Source organism: Rhamphochromis longiceps, linkage group LG8 (genome assembly GCF_057381845.1).
Source record: "Rhamphochromis longiceps isolate RC_006_pf linkage group LG8, R_longiceps_female_GT1.1, whole genome shotgun sequence".
Lineage (NCBI taxonomy): Eukaryota > Metazoa > Chordata > Actinopteri > Cichliformes > Cichlidae > Rhamphochromis > Rhamphochromis longiceps.
In genome coordinates this window covers 34427755-34455636 of record NC_140564.1, presented here as the reverse complement: position 1 = coordinate 34455636, position 27882 = coordinate 34427755, and the positions used below count along the sequence as shown (strand labels likewise).

Sequence of the window (27882 nt, the reverse complement as noted above, 5' to 3'; positions counted from 1 at the left end):
AGAACTACTGTCTCACAGCAACTGCCAAACGATTACAAAGAAAAGTTGGCCATTTTCCGCACCTACTGCCAAAATAAGATCACTGAAAAGAAGATCCGGCCAGAACACATCACTAGCATGGACGAGGTCCTCCTTACCTTTGACATCCCCGTGAACCGTACTGTCAAGAAAACAGGGACCAGTACGGTATCTATACGCACCACAGAGAACGAGAAGTCATCCTCCACTGTAGTTCTGGGCTGCCAAGCTAATGGCCAGAAACTACCACCCATGGTCATTTTCAAGAGGAAGACTTTGCCAAAAGAAAAGTTTCCGGGCGGCGTCATCGTCAAGGCTAACTCAAAGGGCTGGATGGACGAGGAGAAGATGAGCGAGTGGCTGAGTTTATGTCAAGAGACCGGGTGGCTTTTTCCACAAATCTCCATCTCTTTTGATCTACGACTCCATGCGCGCCCATCTCACCGAGGCTGTCAAAACCCAAGTGAAGCAAACTAATTAACATTGTATGTGACAAACCTCAGAGCGTTCATGTTTAAAGTAACTGGTGGGGTGTTGAATGTTCGCTAAATCGCTGTGTGTGTGTCTGTCTGCTTGTGTATGTACCTGTGCTGTGTGATTGTGAAGTAAATCACAGCATTGGAGGCAGAGCAAATACAATGAGTGCAGAGAAAAATGGTGTGAAAACTGAGATGTGCAGCCACCAATGAACCATTCGCAAGTGACGTTATATCAACAACAACAAACAAATAGAGGGGAATTTAAGAAAAAACAACACGAGAAAACAGGCTGTGGTCATTAAACCAGCATGAATTGTTCTGTGTAGACATGTCTATTAAACAGGGGAAAAGGATATGGAAAAGAATGAGAAAGAGGCCTTAGTATAGCTACAGATGGTCTAGTCACGATAAAGCTGCCACTGATGCACAGTTTATAGACCACAGTGACAGCTCAGGAGCCTCCGTGGATGAATTTCTTTCAGATCAGGAACAGGACTTTGCATTGCTCCAGGAGCTCTTTGAGAAACCGAAGTTTGTTGCTGTCAGCTCCCAGCCATGGCTCTACACCAGCTCTTTCTGTTTAAAGTTTTCCAATTTGGACACAGTTGGTCTGGGTCTGCGTCCATCAGCTTGCTTACGTCCCAGATGATGGACATAATGGAAGCTGATGTTTTACCATGTGGAGTTTGAGGTGGATCTAGATGTAATGTCTCACTGTAGTTTGCAGGTCCTTTGCTGCCTTCTCTAGGATGCCTCCAGGCCTAGCATGCTGCAGGCCTGGAGCTCGACGACAGTTTCCTTGATTTTTTTTAATTTTCGTCTGAGATCTGGGTCATACCGTCGCTGAGGGATTACCCCGACTCTCCCCGGCCACAGCAGTGAGTGTGTTCACCTGCGGCTGGCTGAACTCCACGGACTTACGCAGCACCTGAAAGTCTTTATGCAAGATTTCCAGTGGGGGCAGGTATATGTCAAAGCTCGATGGTTTTTTTTTTTTATCTATGGCCAGCTCTGTTCTAGGATGCCCTCTGGACCCAGTGGAGGTGGTGAGTGACAGGAGAACGGCGGCTAAGCTGTCATCCCTGATGGACAACGTCTCCCACCCCATGCAGCAGACTGTGACAGCACTGAGCAGCTCCTTCAGTGGGAGACTGCGGCACCCACGGTGTGGGACGGAGAGATTTCGCAGGTCTTTCCTCCCCACTGCTGTCAGACTCCACAACAAAGACTTTAACTGATCAAGCACACACATCCATACATATGCAATAATACTAAGTGCAATAATCTTTTCTGGCATCGTTGTATTTTTACTCAGTTGTATATAGTATTTGTATTTGTATTCTATTTTTATCTTATTGTATATTTATTTTATTTTATTCTACTGTATATAGTATTTTATTTTATTCTATTCTGTACAGCTGTGTACTGTATTTATTCTTATTGTATTCTAATTTTTGCCTCATAACTTTTGCACTGTCCACTTCCTGCTGTGACAAAACAAATTTCCCACGTGTGGGACTAATAAAGGTTATCTTATCTTATCTTATCTTATCTTATCTTAAAATCTCCATCATGTTGCTAGTCTGAGGAGAAGCCTGTTCCAAACATGTTTCCTTTGCTGCTGGATGGAGTCAGTGTCTTGTTTCCCCTTAACAATGGACCTGAAACACTTGCAGGTATACTGCTTCTACTGTCCCGGTCTTCTTTGTGGTCCTCCAGAGTGCTTAAGTTGGTTGAAACACAGTTTTCAAGCTGTATAGGAGTAAGTTGGCAGAGAAAGCTAGTGACTGAAATGTTCTCAATCAGTAGCACGCCCGGTGAGATTCACGCTGGGTCTCGTGTTAGCTCCTCCTTCCCTTTATTGTCCTAACTCTAACCCAGGCTGATCCTAACTAATAAGGCAGCTACACCTGTAGAGGGTAATGTTGAGTAAATTAATTGTTACATTCCACCTTATGCAGCTAATGAACCGCAACTCATGCAGTGCCTCTCCAGCCCAGGAAACAAAATATGGAGCTTGAAATGAGACCGTAAGCTTAATGGACTCCAATCATAAGAACTACAAACACTGTAGGGCACTGTCACCCTAATGTTATCTTACCTGGGGCTAATGAATTACTTGATAAAATCCTTTTCCTCTTCCTGCCTGTATGTTTTTATTTTTCGTGTGTTCTGCAGTTGAAGCGCCTGAGAGAGGCCGAGAGTCAGTTTCTTCCTCTTCTGGACAAGAACAAGCGTCTGAGCCGCAAAAACGAAGAGCTGGCTCTAGCGCTGCGTCGACTCGATAACAAGCTTCGCTTCGTCACCCAGGAGAATCTGGAGATGGTAACTATGGTAACCTCTGACTCTAACACACCCTATTCTGTATCAGTCAAACTGGTGATGGTGTTGGAATTGATGTGATGTCCAGCTTCCACACGCAGTTACTGCTTTTTACCAGCAGGTGTCAGGATTCACTCACACTTCAGGGTTTAGGTACTTCATTGACAACCCAATTACAAGACTGAAGTTTAATTTGTCATTTTATTTGGATCTTTCACCTCTTACACCAATGATCCAAAAGATTGAATGATCCCGATTATAAACCAGGATGCTGCTGGAAGGCTCTCGGCCACGCTTGACCCTGGCAGGACTCTTGGTGTCTTATAGAATAGAATAGATCTGTATTGTCACTGTTACAAGAACAATGAAACACAGTTTGGCATCTCTCCGTTGGCAGGATGTAGATTTACATTCAGTTTTTGGATAGGAGAGGAAGATAAGATAGACATAAGTTTAAGGGTACCTACTGAGGGAGTGTGTGTAACACACAATAGCGTAACACAGGCTACACAGTAACACAGGCATTTACACAAAAAAGATATGTACAAGTTATACATACAAAGGAGTACATACGCATACACACATACATACCTACCTATATACACAAACATATACACAGATATATACGTACGTTTTAACAATTAATGTAAATCTATCTCATATACAGGGACGCCTCTGAAACAAAGTGTCGTCCATTCTTCAAATTTCTGTCCCTGGATAAATGAAAATATTCTGAATTTTAGGAAATATTGTCGCAAGTTAGAACGTTTATGGAAGGCTTCCAAGCTCGAGGTTCATGGGATACATCTCAAGGAATCAATTTCCTCACTTAATGACATGATTAAAAAATGCTAGAACTGAATTTAAAAAAAGAACCATCCCAAAGTGTTGTTTGATATCCCTCATGTACCAGTCTATACTAAATCTGATTGTAATGAATTTTTGAACTATTTTGTAAATAAAGTCGCTGCCATCAGGTCTATTATCTCTCCATCATCCTCTCAGTATCACACTGAAAATATCAAAATGATCATCTGTGTCAAAGATCTTGGAAAAAAGAGTTGCAGAACAACTGAACAACTTTTTGGAGAAGAACAATGTTCTGGACATTTTCCAAGTCTGGTTTCCACAAATTGCACTCGACTCAAACCACTTTACTTACAGTGTGTGGTGACATGTTGATGGCAGCAGACTCTGGGGAGTGCTCGTACTGGTTATACTGGTTCTCTCCTCAGCTTTTGATGCTGTTGATCACAGCATCCTGATAAATAGGCTAAAGGACTTGTTCAGGATTACTGGTGTTGTTTAAAATGGTTTATGTCGCATCTATCTGAGAGATCTTTACTGTCTGTATGAATCATGTGTTGTCTGAAACATCAGCTCTGCCTTCTGGGGCACCTCAAGGATCTGTTTTAGGTCCGATTCTCTTTTTGCTGTATATCCTCCCTCTAGGCCAAATTATCATCTCCATGCTGATGACATTCAGTTATACTGTTAAGCTTCTGAGTTTTATGAATTGCCTTGTTTAAATAATTGTCTGTCAGAAATCCAACAATGATCAAATGACAATTTAATCACAACTTTGATTTTTGGTCCTGACCATATAATCTCAGAAATTAAGCAGCATATCAGTTTTTTACGCCCTCCTGTTCAATCGAGTCTCAGAAACTTGGGCATCATATTTGACAGTACAGTGTGAATCTTTCCAAACAACTAGTCCAGAACTGTTTTTATCATCGAAGAAACATTTGTCAACTCAGACTACTGGTGTCAAAGACAGAACCTGAGATGATTCATGCTTTTATTTCTTCTCGTTTGGATTATTGTAACGGTCTTTGTGCTTCCAACAAATCTGCTCGGGATCGCCTTCAAACTGTACAGAATGCTGCGGCGAGACTTTTAACTGGCACTGACAAGAGGTCACACATTACTCCAGTTCTGGCTTCTCTTCACAGGTTGCCAGTAAATTTTAGGGTTCATTTTAAAATTTTAGTCGTAACTTTTAGAGCTCTGCATGGTGAAGCTCCCCAGTCCATCTGACCTGTTGAAACCTCATGCTCCATCCCGAGCACTTAGGTCTTCAGGTCAGAAGTTACTGTTGGCCCCATGTACTGGGTTCAAAACAGGCACCGAGGCTGTGGAACTCTCTTCTGTTGGCTTTACGGTGTTTAGACTCAATTGACTCTTTTGAAAAGCAGCTGAAGGCATTTCTATACAAGCTTTTAATTCATTTTCTCATTGTTTTATATTATTTTATTTAGCACTTTGTGATTTTTATCTGTGAAAATACATTTTACTTACTTTTACTTACTTACTGTAATGGAAATTACACTAAAGCAGAAACTGTTATAGTTAGGGCTGTGCGATATGACCAAAATCACATATCCCTATGTAAGACAAAAATTTAACATTTTCTGTAAATTCTGTGAAATTTGGTCCACTCAACTTGCGTGAAGTGTTTTCAGCTGGGCGTCGTTTACCTGGAGTCGAGTGTTACATAAGTTGAAACGGACGCAATTTTCTTTATGGGCTCTTTCTTAGCTTATCGTCCGTAAACACTCTTGTCCGAAATACTTTGCAGTTTATTTTGAAAAATCTCAACAGGATCTTCAGCTTTATTGTGAAAGGTTTATGTGGAAAATAAACAAGCCACACGATGGTTTTACCATCGTTGTTGGTAATGACAACGCATAAAAACAGTCACTTGTCCACTGTAGTGTGGTTATATTAAATATAAGAGAAAAATAGAGCTTTGGGAAATTCTACCGTGACCATCAAAACCATGAAAAAATATTGCTGAAAACTGTTTATTTTACCACAAAACAAACGATAGCGTAATATGAAACCATAGACGTTTTTATATCGTTACATCGAACAGCCCTAGTTATAGTATACTTTATTCAAACACAGTGAAACAGTGCTGCATCAGCTGCTGAGCATTTCTTCCACATCTATTCATTTTAGTTATATTTCTATATGAAAGAAAAGACAACCCATCATGGCCGAGCACTTGGTGACAGTGAGCATGAAAAACCATCAAACAGAAATCGAATACTTTAGCGTACCATTGCTATGGTAACAGCCATGCTTTTGTGGTCCACAGAGGAGGCCAAGTTCATTAAATGATCTGGACCGCAGCCACTCCACCAGTTACCATGGTTACAGTCAGGACGAGAGAGAGATGGAGTTTCTGCGGTTACAAGTCCTGGAGCAGCAACACATCATTGATGACCTGTCCAAGGTACCCATACTACTGATTCAGTTCAATTCAGTTCAGTTTGTATAGCGCCAAATCACATCAGTTGCCTCAAGGCGCTTTATGTTGTAAAAGAAATACCCTACAATAATACAAATAAACCAGAGTAAATCTCAACAATCATATGACTGCCTATGAGCAAGCACTTTGGCGAGAGTGGGCAGAAAACACTCACTTTTAACAGGAAGAAACCTCCAGCAGAACCAGGCTCAGGGAGGGGCGGGGCCGTCTGCTGTCAACAGGAAGAAGCCAAAGATTAATAATAACTAGTAATTAAATGCAGAGAGTTGTATAAAAACATAGTGAGTGAAGAAGAAACACTCAATGCATCATGGGAGTCTCCCAGCAGCCTAAGGGAGGATTCAGGGTCACCTGGTCCAGCCCTAACTATATGCTTTAGCAAAAAGGAAAGTTTGAAGCCTGATCTTTAAACAATCCAGGGTCTACCCTGTCTCCTGCCCTAAGACAGCTGTGATAGACTCCAGCCCCCCCTCCCCCCCACGGCCCTGAATTGAATAAGTGGAAGAGGGGGATGGATGGATGGACACACATAAGCCCATATGTGTTCATTCATAGTTTTGATGCCTTCAGTGAGGAACCACAATGTGAAAAAACCCATTAAGTGAGCAACTGTGTCCATACAGACGACAAGTAATACTGTTACTGCTCCTACTAGTACTACACACACTCACACATTTATACTTGTACTACAGTTCAGTACTTCACTGTAATAAGACTTAGTTTGTGTTTACAGGCTCTGGAGACAGCTGGTTATGTGAAGAATGTGATTGTAAGTATTGAATCGTACCAGTGTTAATACAGTTGTTGGTGTGTCCTGTGTGATGGATTGTGAGCTTTGTATCGAACATGCATAGAATCAGTGATAACCCTGAGAGTAAGGTCTTTCTATTAATAGTGAAACATGCTGCTGTCTGTCTGTCTGTAGGAGAGAGACATGTTACTGAGGTACCGGCGTCAGGAATCAGGGAGGAGGAAACGGACCTTCAGAGCCTGCAGGGTGAGGCCAGGCCTGTACCCCGATATTTCTTTGTTTGTGTGTGTCATGATTCGGCCGTGTGGCAGGCAGGATGAGGACCCAAATTGCAAACTCACAGACACGGGGGATAAACTCAAAATGCAGCTTTATTGCTGACAGGTGATAAACAATAACGATGATACAAAAGCAATGCAAAACTACACTAAACTGGGAAAAGCTAAAGTAACATATACCGGAAGACACGGGGAGAACCACACACGGCATGAGGGAGAACGCGACGCCGAACAGAGGGAGACTCAGACAGAAATACACAGAGGGTAAACGAGGAAAGTGGGCACACACGGGGAACACAGGTGACACTGATAATCATAACGAGACAGGGCGGGGTGAACTGAACATGACATGTACAGGCACAGAGGTTCAGACAGGAGGAGAGAGAGCACGGGGAAAACACAGACATAACAGGCTGGGGAAACATGAAATAAAACATAAGGAGAGACGAGGGCTCACAGATACACAGAGGGGCACACAGGGGGTAAAAGCCATGAAGGGAAAACACTTAGGGAACAACACAACAGGGCAACTCAGAAAACATGGCCTAAATAAGGAACGAAATACAAAAATACAAGGAACTAAGAATACTGGGCCCACATGGCCCAGGACCATGACAGTGTGTAAGAGATGTGCAGAGAAGTGTATGACGAAGCCAGGTTAATTCTTTAGCGAGCTGTTTACCTATTGAATCTCCATGAAAACCGAGGCTGACCAGCTTACCTGATCAGAAGCAGGTGACCCTCAGCATTTCTTTCATGTGCAGAACGCTTTCAGTGTTTTGTGTGCAGCTTGTTCCTGAAAGCAGCAAATGAAGCCCTGCTGCAAAGCTCCAGCAGCTCAGACTGAATGTGCATCCCATTACGTAAAGTGAAGTTGGAGCGACGTCTTTTATAAGTCATTTTTGGACCTCCAGTTTTGGTCCACTGAGAGGGTCCACTGTAAAACCAGGTGACAACTTTTTTTTTAATGTCTGCTTAATGTTGTCGTCAATAGAAACGACATGTAGGGGCTATTTATGGCACATTGAGGAGGATGGAAACCTCAACATTTACATTTGCTGGAAACCCACAAACACAGACCAGTACCTACTCCCCACTTGACTTCCACCACCCTCTGGAACACAAACTTGGGGAAATCGGGATCCTGCAACCCTGGAAAAACATCCCCTCTAAGCCAGAAGGGGAAACAAAGGAACACACATGTAAAGAAAGCTCATAAACATGTGGTTATCCCAGCTGGGCTTTCATCAAATCAACTAAGATGCACAGCAAAGACGGTCAGACACCAACTAGAGAGGATCAGAAGGACAAACAGAACAACTGTCATCCCTCATGTGGCAGGTTTATCAGAGAAACTCAGGAGAGTCTTCCCCAAGCACGACATCCCAGTGTACCCAGCCACACACTCAGACACAAACTGGTTCATCCCACACACAACCTCAACAATGTAGCGTAGCTGTACAGTGTAGGGAGGAGTGCTCAGACCTCTACACTGGAGACACCAAACATCCACTTTATAAACGCACAACATAGAAGAGCCACCTCCACGGGACAAGGCTCGGCTGTACTAAAGGACAAAGGTCACTGCTTTAAGGATGCAAATGTTCACATGTTGGACAGAGAGGACAGGTTTGAAAGAGGAGTAAAAGAAGCATGTGTGTCCACTGTGAACGGCTATCTTTGAACAGAGGGCGGGGCTTACCACACCAACTGTCTGCCATCTATAATCCAGTTCTGAGATCCTTCACAGAGACCTTAACGCCCACTCACATGGGTGAGTTGATCTCAGTAGGTCACATGACTCACGATGGTTCAGCTAAGGTTCAAGGTTCAAGGTTCTTTATTTGTCACATGCATAGTTATACAAGTATAACACAGTGAAATGTAGCCTGACACGCTCCTCGACATGTGCAAAAATTGGGGGGGGGGGGGGGGGGGTGTAGAGGAAGAACATTATATATATATATATATATATATATATATATATATATATATATAGTATATACACTGGGTGAATGTGCAGTAGTAGCAGCAAGCAGGTGAATTCTGTACATTAATATGAATAGACATCTGACTATTTTACAGGATAGACAATATAAACATATTTAAAATTAAAGGAATTGAAATGTACATTGTGCCTTGGTTTAGTGTCTGGAAGAGTCCTGTCTCAGTCAATTATAGATGATGTGAGAGGGCGGGTGTGTGTGTTTAGGGCCCGGATGGCTTGGGGATAGAAGCTCCTCTTGAGTCTCTCTGTCCTTGCCCGGAAGATGCGGAACCTTCTACCAGATTGCAGAAGTTGGAACAGTTTGTTGCCAGGATGGGACGGGTCCTTCAGTATCTGCGCTGCTCTAGTCCGGCATCTCCTGGTGTAGGTGTCCTGAAGCGGGGGGAGAGCAATCCTGCAGCAGCGTTCTGCTGTACGGATCACTCTCTGGAGAGCTTTTTGGTCCTTCACACAGCTGTTCCCGAACCACGATGTCATGTTCTGTGTGAGGATGCTCTCTAAATGCTCTCGCTAAACCTCTGCTAATAGCAACTACACCTTTTTTCACACTTTGGCTCCTGTGATGAGGGTAATGATCAAATAAGGGACACGCCACTATTTGGTTTTACAGCTGAAGAAGCGTCTTGGATGAAACTTGAAACATCTTCAAGAAATTTAAACGAGTCCAGTCGCTTGTGTTTTTACAAGCTCCTTAAATTAAGTCACCATGGTGACAGACATTCAGTGTTTTCTGAATAATGATTGAAATATTAAAAGGTCACAAACTAAACGTCGTTTACTAATTCAGAGTCTTCTCCTGTCACAGCTCCAAATTAAATTAGCTTTGACCAATCAGGTTACAGCCCAGTCATCAGATTTCGATGATTTCATGTAAACATACTGAGAGCTGGTTGGACCAACTCTGGTCAGCTCTTCTGGACCAGAAATCAGATCTCTGATGATCTGTAAAGCATCCTGAACTGGGCGTGATGTAGAAAAATGGAGGATGTCTTGATGGTGTTATGGCACTTTGTGGTGGGTTTTCAGAACTACGTTGTGTCTCTGTGTGTTGCCTGCAGGTCATTGAGACGTTTTATGGCTATGATGAAGAGGCGTCTGTGGATTCTGATGGCTCGTCTTTGTCCTTTCACACTGACAGAACTCCAGATACTGAACCAGACGAGGTACGCACACACACATACACACACCCACTGTTTCCAAAGGTGAGGACATCCAAACGTGTCCTTAAGTCCAGTGGGATGTAAAAGGAAACAGCTGGTAGTTTCTGACTCTTGGAACAGACAGCGCTCAGCCTTTGATGGAGAGCCGACAGAAAGACAAAACCTTCAAAGATCCACCTTTGCTAGATTTTAAATAATAATTCATATAGTAACAACAAAACATCCTTCAGGTACTTTAAGTTGTAACCTGCTTAAGCTGCCAGTGTCTATAACAGGGGTGTCCAACTCCAATCCTCGAGAGCTACAGTTCTGCAGCTTTTAGATGCATCCCTACTCCAACACAGCTGAATCAGATGGTTGGATTACCTCTTCAGCATCCCATCAAGTTTTGCAAAGGCCTAGGAACAAGCCATAAATTTGATTCAGGTGTGTCGGACCAAGGATGCGTCTAAAAACTCTCGAGGACTGGAGTTGGACACCCCTGATCTATAAACAGTTAACTGCATCAGTCCTAATAGAGTCATTAAATTAAAAACAGAGCTGAGTTTATTTCTGAAATAGCTTTTAAATCGGAAGTGGCACGATATTAGCCATGTTTTTTATACGTCCAGCAGCGACTTGCAAGTGTCTGATTGGCTGATATGTGTGTAGTTGTGCATGATTGGTTGTGCTATCTGTATTACGTTTCATGATGACAGCAACAATGAGAGCTTGAGACTGTTTCAGTTACTGCTCTGACTCGCTGGTCTGAAGTTGGGGTTTTGTGTGTTTTAGTTATGCGTGCATGAGGAGGCGGAGCTTCGTTACCGTCAGCTGACTCAGGAGTACCAAGCGCTGCAGCGAGCGTATGCTCTGTTAGCGGAGACGAGTGGCGGAAACTACGATGCAGAGAAGGAGATCAAGGTGACCCCGGTGGGGGCACAGAGGGCTGCATTAGCTGCAATGAAGCAAGGCACTAACAGGTTGACGGTTGTATTCTTTGTGTTTCAGACCAGAGAGCAGCTGCTGAGTGAGATCAGTCGATACCAGAGCAGAGTTTCAGATCTGGAATCAGCGCTGAAGCAGCAAGGACTGGTAACATGCAAAACTGTTGAGTTTCTAAAACGCAGAAAAATTACAGAAGGATAAAACCAAGAGGAGGCAGGTGAATGAGAATATTATCTGCATTCTGATTGGTTCTAGGCTAGAATCCTGCAATAAAGGGGTGTGTCTTCAAGCTAATCAAAGAACCAATCAGAGCCATACAGAGGTAGAGTAAACTACAGTTGTACTCCATAGAGAGCCAGCAGGAGGCACAGCTGTGACACAGTCTCCACTCACAGTGACAGGCAGGTCGTATCTCCTCCTCGAGCTCTGACCTTAACGTCTGGAGAAAGAGGCAAAACCTTCATGTTGGTGCTTGGTGGGTGTAAAACCTCCACATCCAACAATTTGGTGTGTCCAAAGCGCTGTTTTTCCTGTAGGTTGAACCTCTACTGCACATGCCCAGAGTTACACAACATTACAGCTCCATCAGCTGCCATTTCTGCTGGTGCAAACGGTTGGAGAGGTAGTTCAGGAGAGCACGCCCTGACTTTTCTTTTTCTTTTTCTCTCATAAATATGGATAAAGGTGAGAGGAAATCTTTGAATGCTTGACCAGATCCATGTTCATCCTGAAGATCTGTTAGACCAGGGGCCAGCAGCCTTTCTGATGAGTGCCATCTAAAATTTCCTCAGAAGTCAATGTGCATTAGCAATAAATTTAATAACGCTCTATATGAACAGTTACACGCTATATAGAACAACTTTATAGAACTAGAAAAATTTGCATTTCCTGCGAAAATGCTGTGTGGATGCTGTAACGCTGAAGCTGTCTGCTGAAAATAGCTGAAAAGTTGCACCAATGGTAATAACTTTGCAAAAGCATAGGAACTTAGCAAAAATGTAATTACTTAGCAGAACTGCAATAACGAAGAGGAAAAATAATACTTGGCAGAAATATTTTAACCTAGAAAAAGTTGCATTTCCTGCGAAAATGCTGCATGAATGCCGTGTAGGGGAATCTGCTAAAAACAGCTGAAGAAGTAAAACTATGTCCTGAAAGTAGGTGAAGAAACTGAAAAGAAACGGAATGTTGTGCTGCGGAAGTTTCTGCTGAAGAATCTGGAATTTTTCCCGAAAAGGAATGAAAAAACTAATAATTCTGCTGAAAAGGGGTGAAGAAGCTGAAATTTGTGTTGATAAGTTTAACTGTTACCTGAAAAAAATGTTGCCATAGGCGGGATTCGAACCCGGGTCTCCCGCTCTGAGAACGGCTACTCATCTCACTGAGCTAAAACACAGTTCACCCTGGCAAGCAAAATCAATGACCACACTGATAATTTGGTCCATTCGTTTCAATGGGACAAAAAAATTGCATAAAAATGTAATATCTCAAAAAGTATATGAGCACCAAAAGTCATAGCAGGAAAGAGCAGAAATAGCAGAATTTTTAAAAGTTTGAATGGTGAAAATCAGATAAAAACTGTGGGACTAGTTAAGTGCCAGAAAACGTACAGAAGTAACTAGAATATAGTGGAATAAAGAATAAATGGTAAATGGCCTGTATTTATATAGCGCTTTACTAGTCCCTAAGGACCCCAAAGCGCTTTACATATCCAGTCATCCACCCATTCACACACTGGTGATGGCAGCTACGTTGTAGCCACAGCCACCCTGTCGCACTGACAGAGGCGAGGCTGCCGGACACTGGCGCCACCGGGCCCTCTGACCACCACCAGTAGGCAACGGGTGAAGTGTCTTGCCCAAGGACCCAACGACCGAGACTGTCCGAGCCGGGGCTCGAACCGGCAACCTTCCAATTACAAGGTGAACTCCCAACTCTTGAACCACGATCGCCCATAAAGAGCGAAATAAAGAGAAACAGGAACTCAATAGTGTGGATGCTGTAGGAATCCACACAGTTATATTTGTTAGCACTTACTGAGAGGACGGACGCACGCTCCACTTGACTGTCGTGTCTCTCATCCTCTCTGTTTTTCACATAATGATGTTATCCTATAACCTCGCATGTGATTGGCCACAATATGGAGGGATTGGAGCATAGCTGAGCAACTGTGTGAGAGCTGAGCAGCGAAAGGAGGAGCCGGCTCTTGTTCATGGGAGTCGACTCTTCTGATTCACTGCAAAGCACTCTGTAAGCACGGCTCTTAGAGCTGATGCTTTTGCGCATGACACATTATCGAACGTTACGTTGTGTGTCATGGACACTGTTGACTCCAGAGGCAGAGCCAAACACTTTATACACCCGGGGCTTAGGCCTAAAGGGTAGTTTGTGTAACACTGATGAAGCGCTAATGAATTAATACAGGCTAGGTATTGAGTGAAATATTAGGTTATTATTAATCAGAAGATTTAGGAATGCTACTGGAGCTGATGGGCAGTAATTAATAAATACACAACACAAAATGCTTTTGCAGGTACCATGTATTTAATCGAAAGCAAAGAAAAATAACAAGAAAAAAAAAGTTCCCCATAAATAACACATGTTAACATCAAAAACACTGATCCACACTGAAGTCAATGAGTTTTATCTGAATGTCCATGAGAGATGTCCAAGCGCTATTGTCCATAAACGGGGGAAATGGTGTGTATGATTGTGGAAATCAGTGTATTCGGAAAATGGGGAAAGAGCGTCGTCTTTGATAGCTTCCTACCAGTCCAGTGGAAGCTTGAATGCAGAATGAGTCCTGCTCCTAGCCGTTCATTGGCTCACCATCCTTTTCCATACCCAAAAAGGTTCACCTGGCCTGCATTAAATAAACAAGGCCAATAAGAAATCACAAGAATAACACAAAAATGTCAGCCAGTTAAGCTAAATACATTCTTGTTCCTGTGTACACAATTTATAAATAAATAAACAAACCATATATTTAACCAATAAGGATTTAACTAAAACATTTCAACTGCTATATACATATTATATAGCTTCACAACATTTGTTATTCAACAACTATCAGTCAAATCAAAAATCAAATTGTTTGGACCGGCAGCAGCCAATTAGTGTCAGCACACCGGTGTTGGCACATAAGGACGCTGTCATAGCCTGTCAACCACGTTGATTAGCTGCGTATATACGAATGTGAATCGCATCATTGGCTGGACTGTGGGATAAGGTGGCATCGTTCCCATACGGGAGCAGCCAGTCACTGACTAACACTGCAAAACAGAATTGTTGAAGTTTTAATTTTAATTTCAATTCAGGTTAGATTATTTTTTTTGTGCGCAACGCAGATTTTCTGTGTGCAGAGACCGTGCCAGCAGTTGCAATTGTGCACATGCGCAGCTTGGAGTGTAGTGTTCTGTAACAAGTAGGGGTGCAACGATACACAAAATTCACGGTTCAGTTCGGTTTGATACAAAAAATGTTCATGCCTTTTTAATTTGTCATTTATTAAAATTATAAATATATATTTTAACTCAAACGTACAGTTTTTAAATTTAATGTTGCTGAAACAACAAAGTAATAAAATAAATCTATCTGCTGGAGAAATCACTCATCTTTGGAAAAGAGAGTTTATTACAGAGAAATGTCTCTTTCCAAAATAAAAGCTCTACTATACGCTTCTTCTGGGCTATATTCTCAGCAGCATATTAAACATATCAGGTCCCCATAAGGAGAATCCTGTGCTAATGGCTGTCTAAATGACTCGGGTAAAGTTTGTAGCATGCTGCTTGTTGTTTTTGTCTGCTTCCACTTGTCTTTGCACTAGGATGCTGTCGGAGTAAATGTGCAGTCATATTCGTTGTGTTCCCACTAGTGCTGTCAGCGTTAATCTGAAATGACGTTAACGCCACAACACGGCAAATCTCCATTAACGAGCTACCGCGGATCGCCCCGTACGTGGGGCTGGACGGCCAACACGTTAACGAGCTAACTGCGCTAACACACTAGCTCCCACCATGTAATTGAGCATTGCATGGCACATGCAACATACTGTTTTACTTTAGTCCATGACGCGCTTACCTTCAGGGTCATACGTCACATGAAAACCAAAATAGTTCCAAAGGCCAGATCTGAATGAGGGTGGGGGAGGGTCAGTTTGCCATGTTGCAACGAGCTTAGCTTCTGTCTTGCTAGCTTGCGCTGCGCTCAGTGAATCTGCGTTCGACTACTCCGCCTAGGCTGCACTGTCGAGCGCAGATCCACTGAGCGCTCAACACAGACAGCATCGTCAGAAGGAAAGTTGATAAAATAAATTACAAATGTTGTATTGTTCGATACCTGTGCGTACCGAACCGAAAGCTCTGTATCGAACGGTTCAATATCGATACGAGTATCGTTGCACCCCTAGTAACAAGGTAAACAAAAATTAAAAAAAAAAAAAACATACAAGTATAAAAGCTAAACAAGGTATAAATAGACTAAGAGTCATGATGAGAGGTATGCAATCCTGAATAGATAGTTTTCAATATATATCTGAATATATAACAGCAAAACCAGTGGTTCTCTGTGGAACACAGCCGAACACGTGTGATGAGAACAGAGAACAGGTCTGAAAACAGATCACACGATCACAACATTGACAGTGCGGTCGCTCTGTCTGTGTCTCAGGACCTGAAGTGGGTGGAGGAGAAGCAGGCGTTGTATCGGAGGAATCAGGAACTGGTGGCGAAGGTGAATCGCATTTGTCAATCGTGACGTCTCAGTAAATATACACACAAATTCTTCTGAATCAAAAAGAACAACTTGCATTTGGTATATTTGGTATTTGGCTGAGAATAGACTTAATGTCACACGTAACAACGGATGGTTTGCAGGTCAGGCAGATGGAAGGTGAAGAGCTGCGACTGAAAAACGACATCCAGGATGCCAAAGACCAGAACGAGCTGCTGGAGTTCAGGATCCTGGAGTTAGAGGTGAAAACGTTGCAGATGCCAGTAACAGCATCTCAAACTTCCAGACGTTTACCTGTGATTTCTGTTTGCTGTTCAGGAGAGGGAGCGGCGCTCACCCGCCATCAATTTCCAACAGCTCCATTTCCCTGAAGGCCTCAGTCCTCTACAGGTTTACTGTGAGGCAGAGGGAGTCACTGTGAGTACATCCGTCAGTACACCTGAGTGCACCTGTAAATATCTCTGAGGGGTGCACTGCCAGCATATTCAGCATATCCAGGCTTTCGCTGTGTTAGCTGGCTGAACTAAGCTACACTTTCACTGTTAAACTGGGCCTGAAAGGTGCGTTTGATTTGTCATTTCATTCTCTTTACAAATGGATCAGCTGAGCTCCTTTTGCTCCAGTGAGAGGAGTTATTAGAGGAATGCTGACAGAGCTATAAAAATGTAAAAGAAAATAAAGTGCTGCAAAAACGATGACAGCAGCGCTGCAGAAGATTATTGAATTTGTGATCATCAAGCAGCAGTGAGATAAATCTATTATAGCCATCCGTTTTCTTTATCCAATTCAGTGTTGTGGGGGGACTGCAGCACATCCTCGCTGTCATAGGGCGATGGGCGGGGTACACCTGGACAGGTCACAGGTTTGTCACTGGGTTAATACAGAGACAGACAACCATTCACAGCTTTTTATTTCTAGGGTTCACGCTGCATCTGTGAACCCTTAGGCGCTGAAGTTTGGTCAGTGTTCAGTCACAGACGTAGAAATTAGTCTGTCACAGATTCAAGGGTCAAACCGCCTCCAAACACAAGTCGTCGCATTCACATCAGAGGCCGGTAGAGTCGCAGCAGCAGATCTGGATTAAGAAAAGCTCAGGTTGGAGTTTAGAACAAACATCCCTGTGATGCAAGATAACTAAAAATCATCCTCAACATGTCGATGCTGTTTGTGCTGAATACCCCTGAACACACCTTTAACCTGTTTCTTGGTGCACTGAAGTAGTGTCCCGTCTGAAGCCTCGACATAATAAGTCTTTGACACCATTGGACCTACTGTCTGATTATTAACACCATGCCGTGTACTGGATCAATCCGGCGCCCGTTGCTCGGTCAGGCCCCTTCCAGGGGTGGGGGGCTCAGTCCCCTCTTCGGTCTTACCACTACACTATCCAGCTGCACTTACATGGAGGAACCTTATGAATACAAGTGCGCTTGCACACACAGGTGTTCACACCTGAGTACCTGTTTGTCCACACCTGTGTTCACAGAAACACACTTCTTCCTTGGCTGCTGCCTCCATGCGTTGTCGTTGTGTGCTGCTCCGCTCAGTTTTTATTATTTACTGTTAGTTCTGCTTATCTAGGTTGTTGCTGTGGTCTCCCTCCTGTGTTGTTCTCTTTCTACCAGCAGGTGATCCAGCTGATCTTTTCTCTCTGTCGCGCTTCCCCTCTGCTTTTCTTTCCCTCTCCTTTTTTGGAAGGTTGCTTGTCTTTGTCTTTCCCTTTTCTATCCACGGGTCCTGTCTGTTCCAATTGTAATAACTTAAAAGAATAAATAATTAATAAAGATCAATCAAGTGGATGAATAATGATCCACTTGGAAAAATAAATCAGGTGGGCATCACCAAATTTCCCCTTGTGGGACAATTAAAGGATTGTTCTATTCTGTTTCTCTTGGCCTTCAAACTATAATTCATGTTGCCAGAGTTCTCTGAGCTCCCTTTCGTGTCCAAAGTCCTGGAGAAAATTGTCTGCGTCCAGCGCCAGGCTCAAAGCGCTACACAGCACTGAAACTATGCCTTTAAAAGTTTTTAATGATCTTTTATTAATGCCATTTAAGTGCTTTTAGACCTGAGCACTGCATTTGATAAAGTGGGTCATGGTGTTGTAGTGTCCAGACTGCTGTGGGTATTAAGGCACCTGCCCTTGATTGGTTTAGATTCTATTTAAGCAGCAGAATGTTTTCTGTCAGGTTCATCCATCCATCCATGTGGAGTCCCTCAAGGATCCACCCTTGGCCCAGCATTTTCTCCTTTCACATGCTCCCATTAGGCTCTGTTTTCAGAAAATATGGATTCTCTTTTCACTGTTTTGCTGATGATTCACAAATCTACTTTCCTCTTAAAAAGAATTCTACAGACTTTAAAAGTTTTGCGTGACTGTCTTCATGATATTAAATCATGGCTGGCATTAAATGTTTTGAATGTGAACAATCAAAAAGCTGAGATTGTCCTATGTGGACCTTCTGACCCTCGTTCTTCTCTTAAGGGTGACCTTGACCCTCTGGGAAAAGCAGAACTGCCTTTGCAAAATTCTGGGAATGTTATTTGATGTTTCTTCATATTGAGAAACTGCTGTTAAAGGCTTTGAGAGAGTAGCTAATGCGAGTAATTGATCCAGACCTGGCAGCAGCTCTCTCATCTTCAGCTCTCGCGTGTTTACGTGTGCTCCTGACAGGCAGGCGTAAACGCGACCGTATTTCCCCGTCTAGGCTTGTTTGCGTTCTGGCTTCCAGCACGTTATAGAATTGATTTTAAGATGTTATTGCTTGTTTTTAAGTCTCTAGGTGGATAAGCTTCGCCGTACCTCTCTGATCTTTATCTCATGCTATAAACTGAAGGCTGCTTCTGACTGAAACACAGGAGGGGCCTTTGCTGTGTGTAAACTTTGGAACAGTTTGCTTCTTCAAATTAGGGTCTCTCCATCTGAAGACACATCCTTACTCTCTAGCTTTTAATTGTGACTGAGTTGTTTTGCTTTTGTGTCTTGCCGTCTACTTGTGTGTGTTTATTTTTTCACTGTGTAATGGTTGTTTTTGTGATTTGCCGATCAGGACATTGTGATGAGTGAGCTGATGAAGAAGCTGGACATTCTGGGAGATAACGCCGTAAGTGTATGTTGAATTTATTTTGTACATGTCTGTGTCACTGAAACATGTGATCCATGTAATCCGCTTGTGGCTTCACGTGTGTTGAATGTGTGCATTTTGTAAACATGCTGTTTAGTAACCGTGGTGACACGTTCCCTGTTTCATTAGTGAGTCCTTTCTGATGATCAGTGAATAAATCTGAGTTTGTGTCGGGACAACAATACTTTCCATGTTGAGCGTGTTGTTTATATATTGCTGACATGTTGTTTTTCTGTAGAATCTGTCCAATGAAGAGCAGGTGGTGGTAATACATGCCCGGACGGTACTCACTCTAGCAGAAAAGGTGAGCGTCCCACCTGTCAGTTCTCAGAGAGCTGAGGTTTCTGCTCTCTGACAGGATGCAGATAAAGTTTCTTATTCTTTGCACCTCTCAGAGTTATTGGCACAGGGAAAAAGCAGGTTCGCATAGTGAGATTGAGGACGTGGAATAACTGACGGCTCATCAAAGTTTACATAAGATCAGTCCAATCTCGTAAAGTTGCTGTTGATCTCGGCAGGTATCAGGTGAACAGTCAGACAGCTCGTCGCTATTGTTTCACAAAGTTGTTTGCTCTGTCTCTGCGAGGTAACAATATGAAATGTGTGCACATGCAAAAATACCATGTGATTCAAGAAACATGAACACCAGCTAAGTTGGCTCTTACCATCATGTGTTTGTTAATGGACTAGAATAAATTCAAACAACAGGTACTTTGCATGTCTGCAGGATAGGGCTGCCATGATTAGTCGACTAGTCACGACTGATTTAATAGTCGACGCGTCGTTTGAAGCTTTGTAAGATCCCAAAAGACGCAGGAATAAGTAGCAGGATTTAAGAGTGTAATAACGGACTGGAACAGAAGATGGCAGCACTGCATGTACAAGGATGCCAGCTGCCGTTAAACCCCGAAGAAGAAGAAGAAGCTGTGTCCCAGAATTCATAGCGCAGCCCAGCTCAGTTTCCAACAATGGCGGCAGCTAGTTAGTTTTAATGTTACTCTTATTATTCTTTCTGGGTCACAAAATAAACGTTTAACATATTTTCAGGCGAGAATGTAGCTGTGTAAACCTCAAATATCTGCTCAGTTTATCAGGACACCGCATATTTTCAAAAGCGCTCCGACGTTTTCGGAGACGTCTGTTACCCACTAGCTCGATAGCTAGCCGGGGGCTAGGCTAACTAGAGCCGTGAGAACACCGGACTCCCGGCAAATCGTTTTCAAACCCACCGCCGTCTTTTGCTACTCAGGTTAAACATGATATATAAGTCACTTAGATAACTTAAAAATGTTATTGTTTGGCTTTTTTCAGTGTTTTGTTCCTGAGTAAATCGGTTTGGCTGAGATTAAAGTTATAGTTTTTACACAGCTGAATAAACGCCAAGCAGACAGCTGATCATCAGAAGTGTGAGATGCTGGAGAATTTACTCCGGTGTCCTGTTATATTTTAGATAGCAAGGAGTTTATTAAACTTCACCGAAACAATCTGCAAATTTCATTAAAATTATAATATAATAAATAATATAATAAACTATCATCTTGTCTTTATTGTTAGTTAGCACCTTACACACTTAAAGCTGTAAGCTAATGATAGTTATATAAGAGCAGATGCTGCTGGTGCAATAAGCTGTACGTTTTACGTCCAATGGATGATGATCTGATTAGTCGACTAATCGCAAAAATAATCGGTGAGTAGTCGACTATCAAAATAATCGTTTGTGGCAGCCCTACTGCAGGAAGATACAGAAAAACAGAAAAGTGTCAGAAACATTTAAAAACAAGTCTTTAGGTGAGATTTAAAGATGCTGAGTGTTGATGAGGTTCCCAGATTCTCCAGCATCTGTGGGTTAATAAAAGCTTTGAAAAGTAGTACTCAGTATACTCTAGTATCCCGTGACACAGCCCGGTCCTCGTCGTTTGTTCATATGCGTCACCTGAGGCTCCTAAACTGTTTGTTTGGGATGAACGAGTTCAGGTGAGAAACAGTTCACACAAATCTGTGTGAACTCTGTGAATAAAGCTGAACATACACAGAAATTTAAAGATGAACTTGGATTGATGAGGAGGACAGACAGTGCACAATCAATATCTGCTTTACGACCAGCCTGTCTCTGTCTACCTGTCTGCTCACCTGTCTCTCTTTACCCCCTTTCAGTGGCTGGAGTCCATTGAAGTGACAAAATCGGCCCTGCAGCAGAAAATGTTGGACATCGAGAGTGAGAAGGTGAAAGACAAAGTGTATCTGGTCTCTGTTGGGACTTTTTTCTACTTGCTGAAATCATGTGATCTGATCTGTGGTCTGGTCAATGACACTAGATCCATCTGAATTATGAGGCTAAAATAAGTGCTCTGTGGTGAGTCGGTCCAGTAAGAAGAGCGTGGTGATCGCGAGCTGGACAGGAAGCTTTTAGTTTCAACTCTTTCATATGTCGGAGTCTGTTTGTACAGAAAACATTAAAAGGCCTTAGCGGTTTGTAAAGCAGCAGTATCCATGTTGGGAAGTTGTTGTCTGGGGTAAATAAATGTGGTGCCAGTGAAGATGCTGTTGTTTTCTAGGAGCTGTTCAGTAAGCAGAAAGGTTACTTGGATGAAGAGCTGGACTACAGGAAGCAGTCGATGGATCAGGCCCATAAGGTCAGTGAATAGCTGAACCTGTACTGTGGAGAGGTCAACCAAATAACTGAGAGCAAGTCTTTGAGCCTGTTCTGATATCATTGGCCCGTTGATCAGTGGGCTGTGATCAATGGTTGTCAATCTATGGCCATGACAATCTGCATATTAATGATCAAGGAAATGACTTCACGGCCCGTTGTTTGTTCAGTGGTGCTCGTTTCAGTCATTGTGCAAATGTCCTGTTTATAAAGTTGGGGAAACCTGCACCTGGATGAGTGACAAAACGTTTCTCCCACTGAAAACATCCAAATGAACAGGATCAACATTTTGGGATTTCCTTAGCTGGATGATTGAGCAACAACAATGACAGCGCAAAAATGTTTCTTTGATCCAGAGGATCCTGGAGCTGGAGGCCATGTTGTTTGAGGCTCTGCAGCAGGAAGAGGAATCCAGGATAGAGGGATTAAAGATGGAGGGTCGACTGTCTGAGAGTCTGACAGAGGGAGAGCGAGAGGAGCTGAGGAGAGCCATGGACCAGTGGAAACGAACTGTGATGTGTGAGCTCAGAGAGAGAGATGCCCAAATCCTTCGAGAGCGGATGGAACTACTGCAGCTCACCCAACAGGTAAACCACTGAAATGAGCACAGGTACACTATTATGATTTCTCCTTTGTAGTCTGTAATCAATGATGTTGTGTTTGTCAGAGGAACAAGGAGCTGGAAGAATTTATAGAAGCACAGAAACGACAGATTAAAGAGCTGGAAGAGAAGGTAAAGACAAATCGAACAGAAACATGTATGTAAAAAACTGCTTCCTCTGACATCGACAGATTCTGCACTGCTTTCTTCTTCTTTCAGTTCCTTTTCCTGTTTCTCTTCTTCTCTTTGGCCTTCATCCTATGGTCCTAACAGCAGCAGGTTGGTTACACTTTCCCAGGTGTGCAGAGTTTACCTGTTGGATCTCTGTGTAGTAAAATGTTTGCTCTGCTTTAGTGTGTGCAGACCACCACAGTCCAGCAGCTGAGTGGCCAGGTCAGCTCAGTCTGGATCAGACCAGGAGGACCTGAAAGGATTCCTGGAACCAGCAGCTCACCAACCGAGGGTCTATGGGTTCTCTGTTGCCAGCCAATCAGAGCAGAGCCCAGCTGTCAGCTGGCTCTCAAACTATCCTGTTACACGTTCCTAGAATGCCACTGTGCTGTCTCACAATGACTGATGGCTTCGTTTCAGCTTGCTGATGTTCAGCTAAGTAAAAGAGTCTGGCCCAAACTGGTGTTGGACTCTTACTAGCTAAACTAGGTGACACCCTATATGATTAGCTTAGGTCGCTGATTTTGAAGTTGTCAGATGGGGTTGGTTCAGTAACCTGTGACAGAGCTGAACCTGAGCTCAGCAGAGTTAGGCTGAAGAGCAAAATCTCTATAAGAACTAGACATAAAAACATCAGAAACCAGCCTGACAGAAGTTTAGTTCAATAATTCTTTGTTCTGATTGGCTGTTCCACCTGAAGAGCAGACAGTGAATTTAGCTCCTCCCGCTTTATTCACAGAGCTAAGGTCACACCTGGTTCGTCTGCAACAGAAGAAGGACCTCCACAATGTCAGGAGGTCTGTTAGGAGATAAGAGTGAAGTGAAGTGGTCCAGATAGACCCGGTTAACCAGGTCCACATAAACCAGGTTCACTGGCGTCCGGTTAAATACTGCATCGATTTCAAGATACTTTTGTACACATTCAAGGCTACCCATCATCTCTCACCTTCATACCTCTCTGACCTGGTTCAAATCACCATTCCTTCTCCGTATCTCAGATCCTCCTCCTCTCTTTCTCTTCCATCCCTTCCCCCCGACTAGCCACCGTGTGGCGCAGGGCTTTCTGTTGCTCTGCCCCCGACTTTGGAACATCACTTCCATCCCTCTATATAAGTCCAGACTCAAAACTCACCTATTCACATTAGCCTATTCCACATAAATCTTTCCATCCTGCTACTTTAATTTATTTGATCTATTTGCTCAACGTTTTATCATTATTATTTTGTAAATTGTTATGTTTGTTGTTGTTATTGCTTGTGTACAGTGTCCTTGAGTGTTTTGAAAGGCGCTTTCTTAAATAAAATGTATTCATTCATTCATTCATTATTCATGAGGTCCAGATAAACCAGGTTAACCAGGTCCACACAAATCAGGTTCATGAGGCCCAGATAAATCAGGATCAGGAGGTCAAGATAGACCAGGTTTACTGGGTCCAGACAAACCAGGTTGATGAGGTCCAGACAAACCAGGTTCACCAGGTCCAGGCAAACCAGGTTCATGAGGTCCAGATAAACCAGGTTCACCAGGTCCAGGCAAACCAGGTTGATGAGGTCCAGACAAACCAGGTTCACCAGGTCCAGGCAAACCAGGTTCATGAGGTCCAGATAAACCAGGTTCACCAGGTCCAGGCAATCAGAATCAGAAAGGGTTTTATTGCCAAATGTTGAGCAGGTTTACAACATTAGGAAATTGTTGCGGTGCTTCAGTGCAAACATGCTGTTATAAATACTGTTATAAATACTCAAAGGAGCTTGCAAAGAAAAGCGTCTGGACTTCTTTAAGTTGCTTTAAGTTGCTTGAAGACGTTTCACCTCTCATCCGAGAAGCTTCTCGGATGAGAGGTGAAACGTCTTCAAGCAACTTAAAGAAGTCCAGACGCTTTTCTTTGCAAGCTCCTTTGACTACGATGACCTGGATGACTGAGAACCTTCACAGACATATTGTTATAAATACTGTTATAAATTAAGCTTAAATAGACATGAAAATAAAAATGAGAATAAGAATTAAAAGTGCTAAGTAGATAGATATATACATGATATATACATGAGTGCAGGTGGTGATCAGTGCCAAACATGGAATGATGCAGTGACACAGCGTAGGGTCATGTGTTAGTGGCGGGGACAATCATGTGGTTATTGTTCATGTGTCCAACAGCAGAGGGGAAGAAACTGTTCTTATGGCGAGAGGTTCTGGTGCGAATGGACCGGAGCCTCCTGCCTGAGGGGAGCAGGTCAAACAGACTGTGTCCAGGGTGAGAAGGGTCAGCTGAGATCCGAGCTGCACGCCCCAGTGTCCTGGAGGTGTACAGGTCCTGCAGAGATGGGAGTCTGCAGCCAATCACCTTCTCAGCAGAGCGCACAACACGCTGCAGTCTCTGTTTGTCCCTGATAGTGGCTCCAGCGTACCACACGGTGATGGAGGAGGTGAGGATGGACTCGATGATTGCAGTGTAGAATTGCAGCATCGTCCGTGTTGGCAGGTTCAAACCAGGTTCATGAGGTCCAGATAGACCAGGTTCACCGGGTCCAGACAAACTAGGTTGATGAGGTCCAGATAAACCAGGTTAACCAGGTCCACACAAACCAGGTTCATGAGGTCCAGACAAACCGGGTTCAGGAGTTCCAGATAGACCAGGTTCAGGAGGTCCAGATAAACCAGGTTCACCGGGTCCAGACAAACTAGGTTCATGAGGTCCAGATAGACCAGGTTCACCGGGTCCAGACAAACTAGGTTCAGGAGGTCTAGATTAACCAGTCTCACCGGGTCCAAACAAGCCAGGTTCATAAGGTGCAGGCAAACCAGGTTCATGAGGTCCAGAGAAACCAGGTTCAGACTGTGTTTAATTTGATGGAGAGAAGCACAGCAGTGGTCTCTGACCTTGAGGTGCTAGATATCCTGGATTTAGGTCCTGGAAATGACTCCCAATATGTTTCTGTTCCTAAATCCATATCTAAATAATGTCACAGAACTAAAACTAAACTATATCACAATATATAATATATGATTAATTAGTATTACATGAAATGATGCACCTTTTCACTTTACACTGAAGTTACCGGATATTGTTAAATAAAAAGTTTAATTATAAAAAAGCTAAAGACTTTGTATTTTGGTTAATACCTACATTACATTAATATTTTTAAAGCTTTTGTTTCTTTTGGGTTTCTGCCAGCAACCGTATTTGACTTCAAATTCTGCACTTTGTCATTTTGACCATTTACCATTTCTCTGAGTTATCCTCAGTGTTCAAATGAAGCAGTATCAGAATCTGTTGTTTTAAAAGTTGCATCCTGCTGTTGTACTTTTATTATTCCAGATGATATTTTTCTATCCCTGCTGTGAGTCTAAACACTGAACATCTGAAGAGTTGGCGATTAAAAATGGAAACCGAACAAGGAGCAGTCTGTGTTTTGTTGCTTATGTTGGATTATTGAGTCCAAGTGCATTTTCACCAGAATAATCCAATCCAAATCAGTTCAGCATCATTCAAAGACCAGTAATTCACAACAACAGTCAACTAAATATACTTTAATAAGGTAAAGACGACACAAAATTAGTCAGAGCACCTATATAAGCATCAATGGTGACAGTGGGAAGTAAAAACTAGAGTAGAATAGAATAGAATGCCTTTTCTTTACTGTGTTTGGATCATCCAATAACCTGATGTTTGTTGTTACAACCTTTGTTTACTTTCTGACTGCGGTCGCCCTGCATTCAGTTTAAGAACTCTGAGCAGATACTCTGACTTCATTTTCAAAGAGGAAAGCTTCATGTGGGCATGAACTACAGACTTTGTTACAGTTCACTGGCTGTGTGTGTGTGTGTGTGTGTGTGTGTGTGTGTGTGTGTGTGTGTGTGTGTGTGTGTGTGTGCGCGTGATTAGATGGACTAAATCTGACAGGCAAAGAAATCAAGTTCAAACTGCAGCAACTTCAGAGCATCAGCAGTAATGAGCACTGACGTGTGTGTGTGTGTGTGTGTGTGTGTGTGTGTGTGTGTGTGTGTGTGTGTGTGTTGGTCACGACCTTCGTCTGATTCTAAGCTGATAAAGTCAGAGATATCAGTGAGTGAGGAGGTGTGAGGGTATGCTGAGCAATAAAGATGAACTCCTGAGAGAGAAAAGGAGACAAAGGACAGACCTGTGAATCTGATTGGTTGAAGGTTTGTGTTCTCCTCCTCCTCCCTCTTAATCTTACTTTGGGCCCATGACCTCCTTTCTTCCCTTCTTCCTCCTCCACATCCTGTCGGTTCGTTTATCGTCTGAGATCTTCATCCTCCCCGCCTCCTCCTCCTTTTCTTCTCTTGCTTGTTTCTGATCAGGTCACATCTCTCCAGGATGTCTGAGAGGAGGTGCTCCCCGGAGGACGACTGCTCTTCTCTCCTTTCGCGGCTCGGCTCAGACTCTCCTCGACCTCGGATGAAGTATGGCGGGATGTTCTGCAATGTCGAGGGAGCGTTCGAGAACAAGACACTGAACTTTGAGTCGTTGGGTCTGCGGCCGCAGCGATGCCAAGCCACTTGCACCCACAGCCGAGATGGAGGCCACGCCGCCAGAAGAGGACACACATCTGGACACACTCGGGAAAATTGTGGCAAGAGAGAGGTTTGTATTATTTCTAGTGAATTGAAAATGTGAGTTCTGTTTATCCTTGTAATGCTCATATCCTGCTGATCTCACCTTTCAACCTTCACACAACTCAGAGTTACTGACCATCAGATGGTGAGTGTTTATTTTGCTTCAGTCATTTGTTACAGATAAGTATAGTCATGTGACACATCATTGATAAGACGGCTTGGAACAACTTTGTATCGTATTACAAAGTTCATGGGCATATGGTTAGTGTGACCCCAGGCTGTGGAGACTTCACTTCATTTCCAGTTTTTCTTCCTTCCACTTCGGTTTCTAATGAAATGTCACAGACACAGTTCACGATTCAGTTTCACTTTAAAATAATTATTCAGCAATTCATATCCTCCCCACGGTCACAGCAGACAGGTCTGTTACATCACGTTCTCATCCCTCGTGCAGTAAATCACAACGATTAATTGCTCTCAGAAGTTAGAGGCTGATTGTAGATTTGTTTCTTCTATCCGCTCATCTCATAAATAATTCAAGACTTCATTCACTGTACTGTGATTACTGAGCGTACTACAGTAACACCTCCCTGGGTAATGCTATATTTTAGTACGATACCGAACTAAATATCAGGGATGGGAATCCTCGTGCCGCTCCCTACAGTACTGACTAAAAACTAAAAGAACTAATAACCTGAAACAAGGCTCAGCAGCAGGTACACTCAGGTGTGGTATATTTAGGTATTTGAGAGGAGTTACTTGTTACATGTAAGGAAATATCAGTCTGATATCAGCAGCATATCAATCAG

The 27882-nt window shown here is 43.1% G+C and overlaps 1 protein-coding gene across 2 annotated transcripts in view; it reads left to right on the top strand.

The window, feature by feature from the left end:
* jakmip3 (Janus kinase and microtubule interacting protein 3) overlaps positions 1–24326 on the top strand; it is a 46927-nt gene extending 22601 nt beyond the window's left edge. The window contains exons 7-24 of one of the 2 annotated variants that reach the window (XM_085417203.1): positions 2676–2831; positions 5923–6060; positions 6830–6865; positions 7022–7093; positions 10192–10296; positions 11068–11196; positions 11284–11367; positions 15889–15951; positions 16095–16193; positions 16270–16368; positions 19002–19055; positions 19315–19380; positions 21231–21299; positions 21632–21709; positions 22083–22313; positions 22394–22459; positions 22547–22606; positions 22682–22816. In XM_085417203.1, coding sequence (XP_085273329.1) covers positions 2676–2831; positions 5923–6060; positions 6830–6865; positions 7022–7093; positions 10192–10296; positions 11068–11196; positions 11284–11367; positions 15889–15951; positions 16095–16193; positions 16270–16368; positions 19002–19055; positions 19315–19380; positions 21231–21299; positions 21632–21709; positions 22083–22313; positions 22394–22459; positions 22547–22597 — 1596 coding nt within the window. In that variant the 3' untranslated portion in view covers positions 22598–22606; positions 22682–22816. Of the gene's footprint in view, positions 1–2675; positions 2832–5922; positions 6061–6829; positions 6866–7021; positions 7094–10191; positions 10297–11067; positions 11197–11283; positions 11368–15888; positions 15952–16094; positions 16194–16269; positions 16369–19001; positions 19062–19314; positions 19381–21230; positions 21300–21631; positions 21710–22082; positions 22314–22393; positions 22460–22546; positions 22607–22681 lie in introns of both variants that reach the window. The other variant, XM_085417204.1, reaches the window with a different exon arrangement.
* Positions 24327–27882: the final 3556 nt, after the last annotated feature.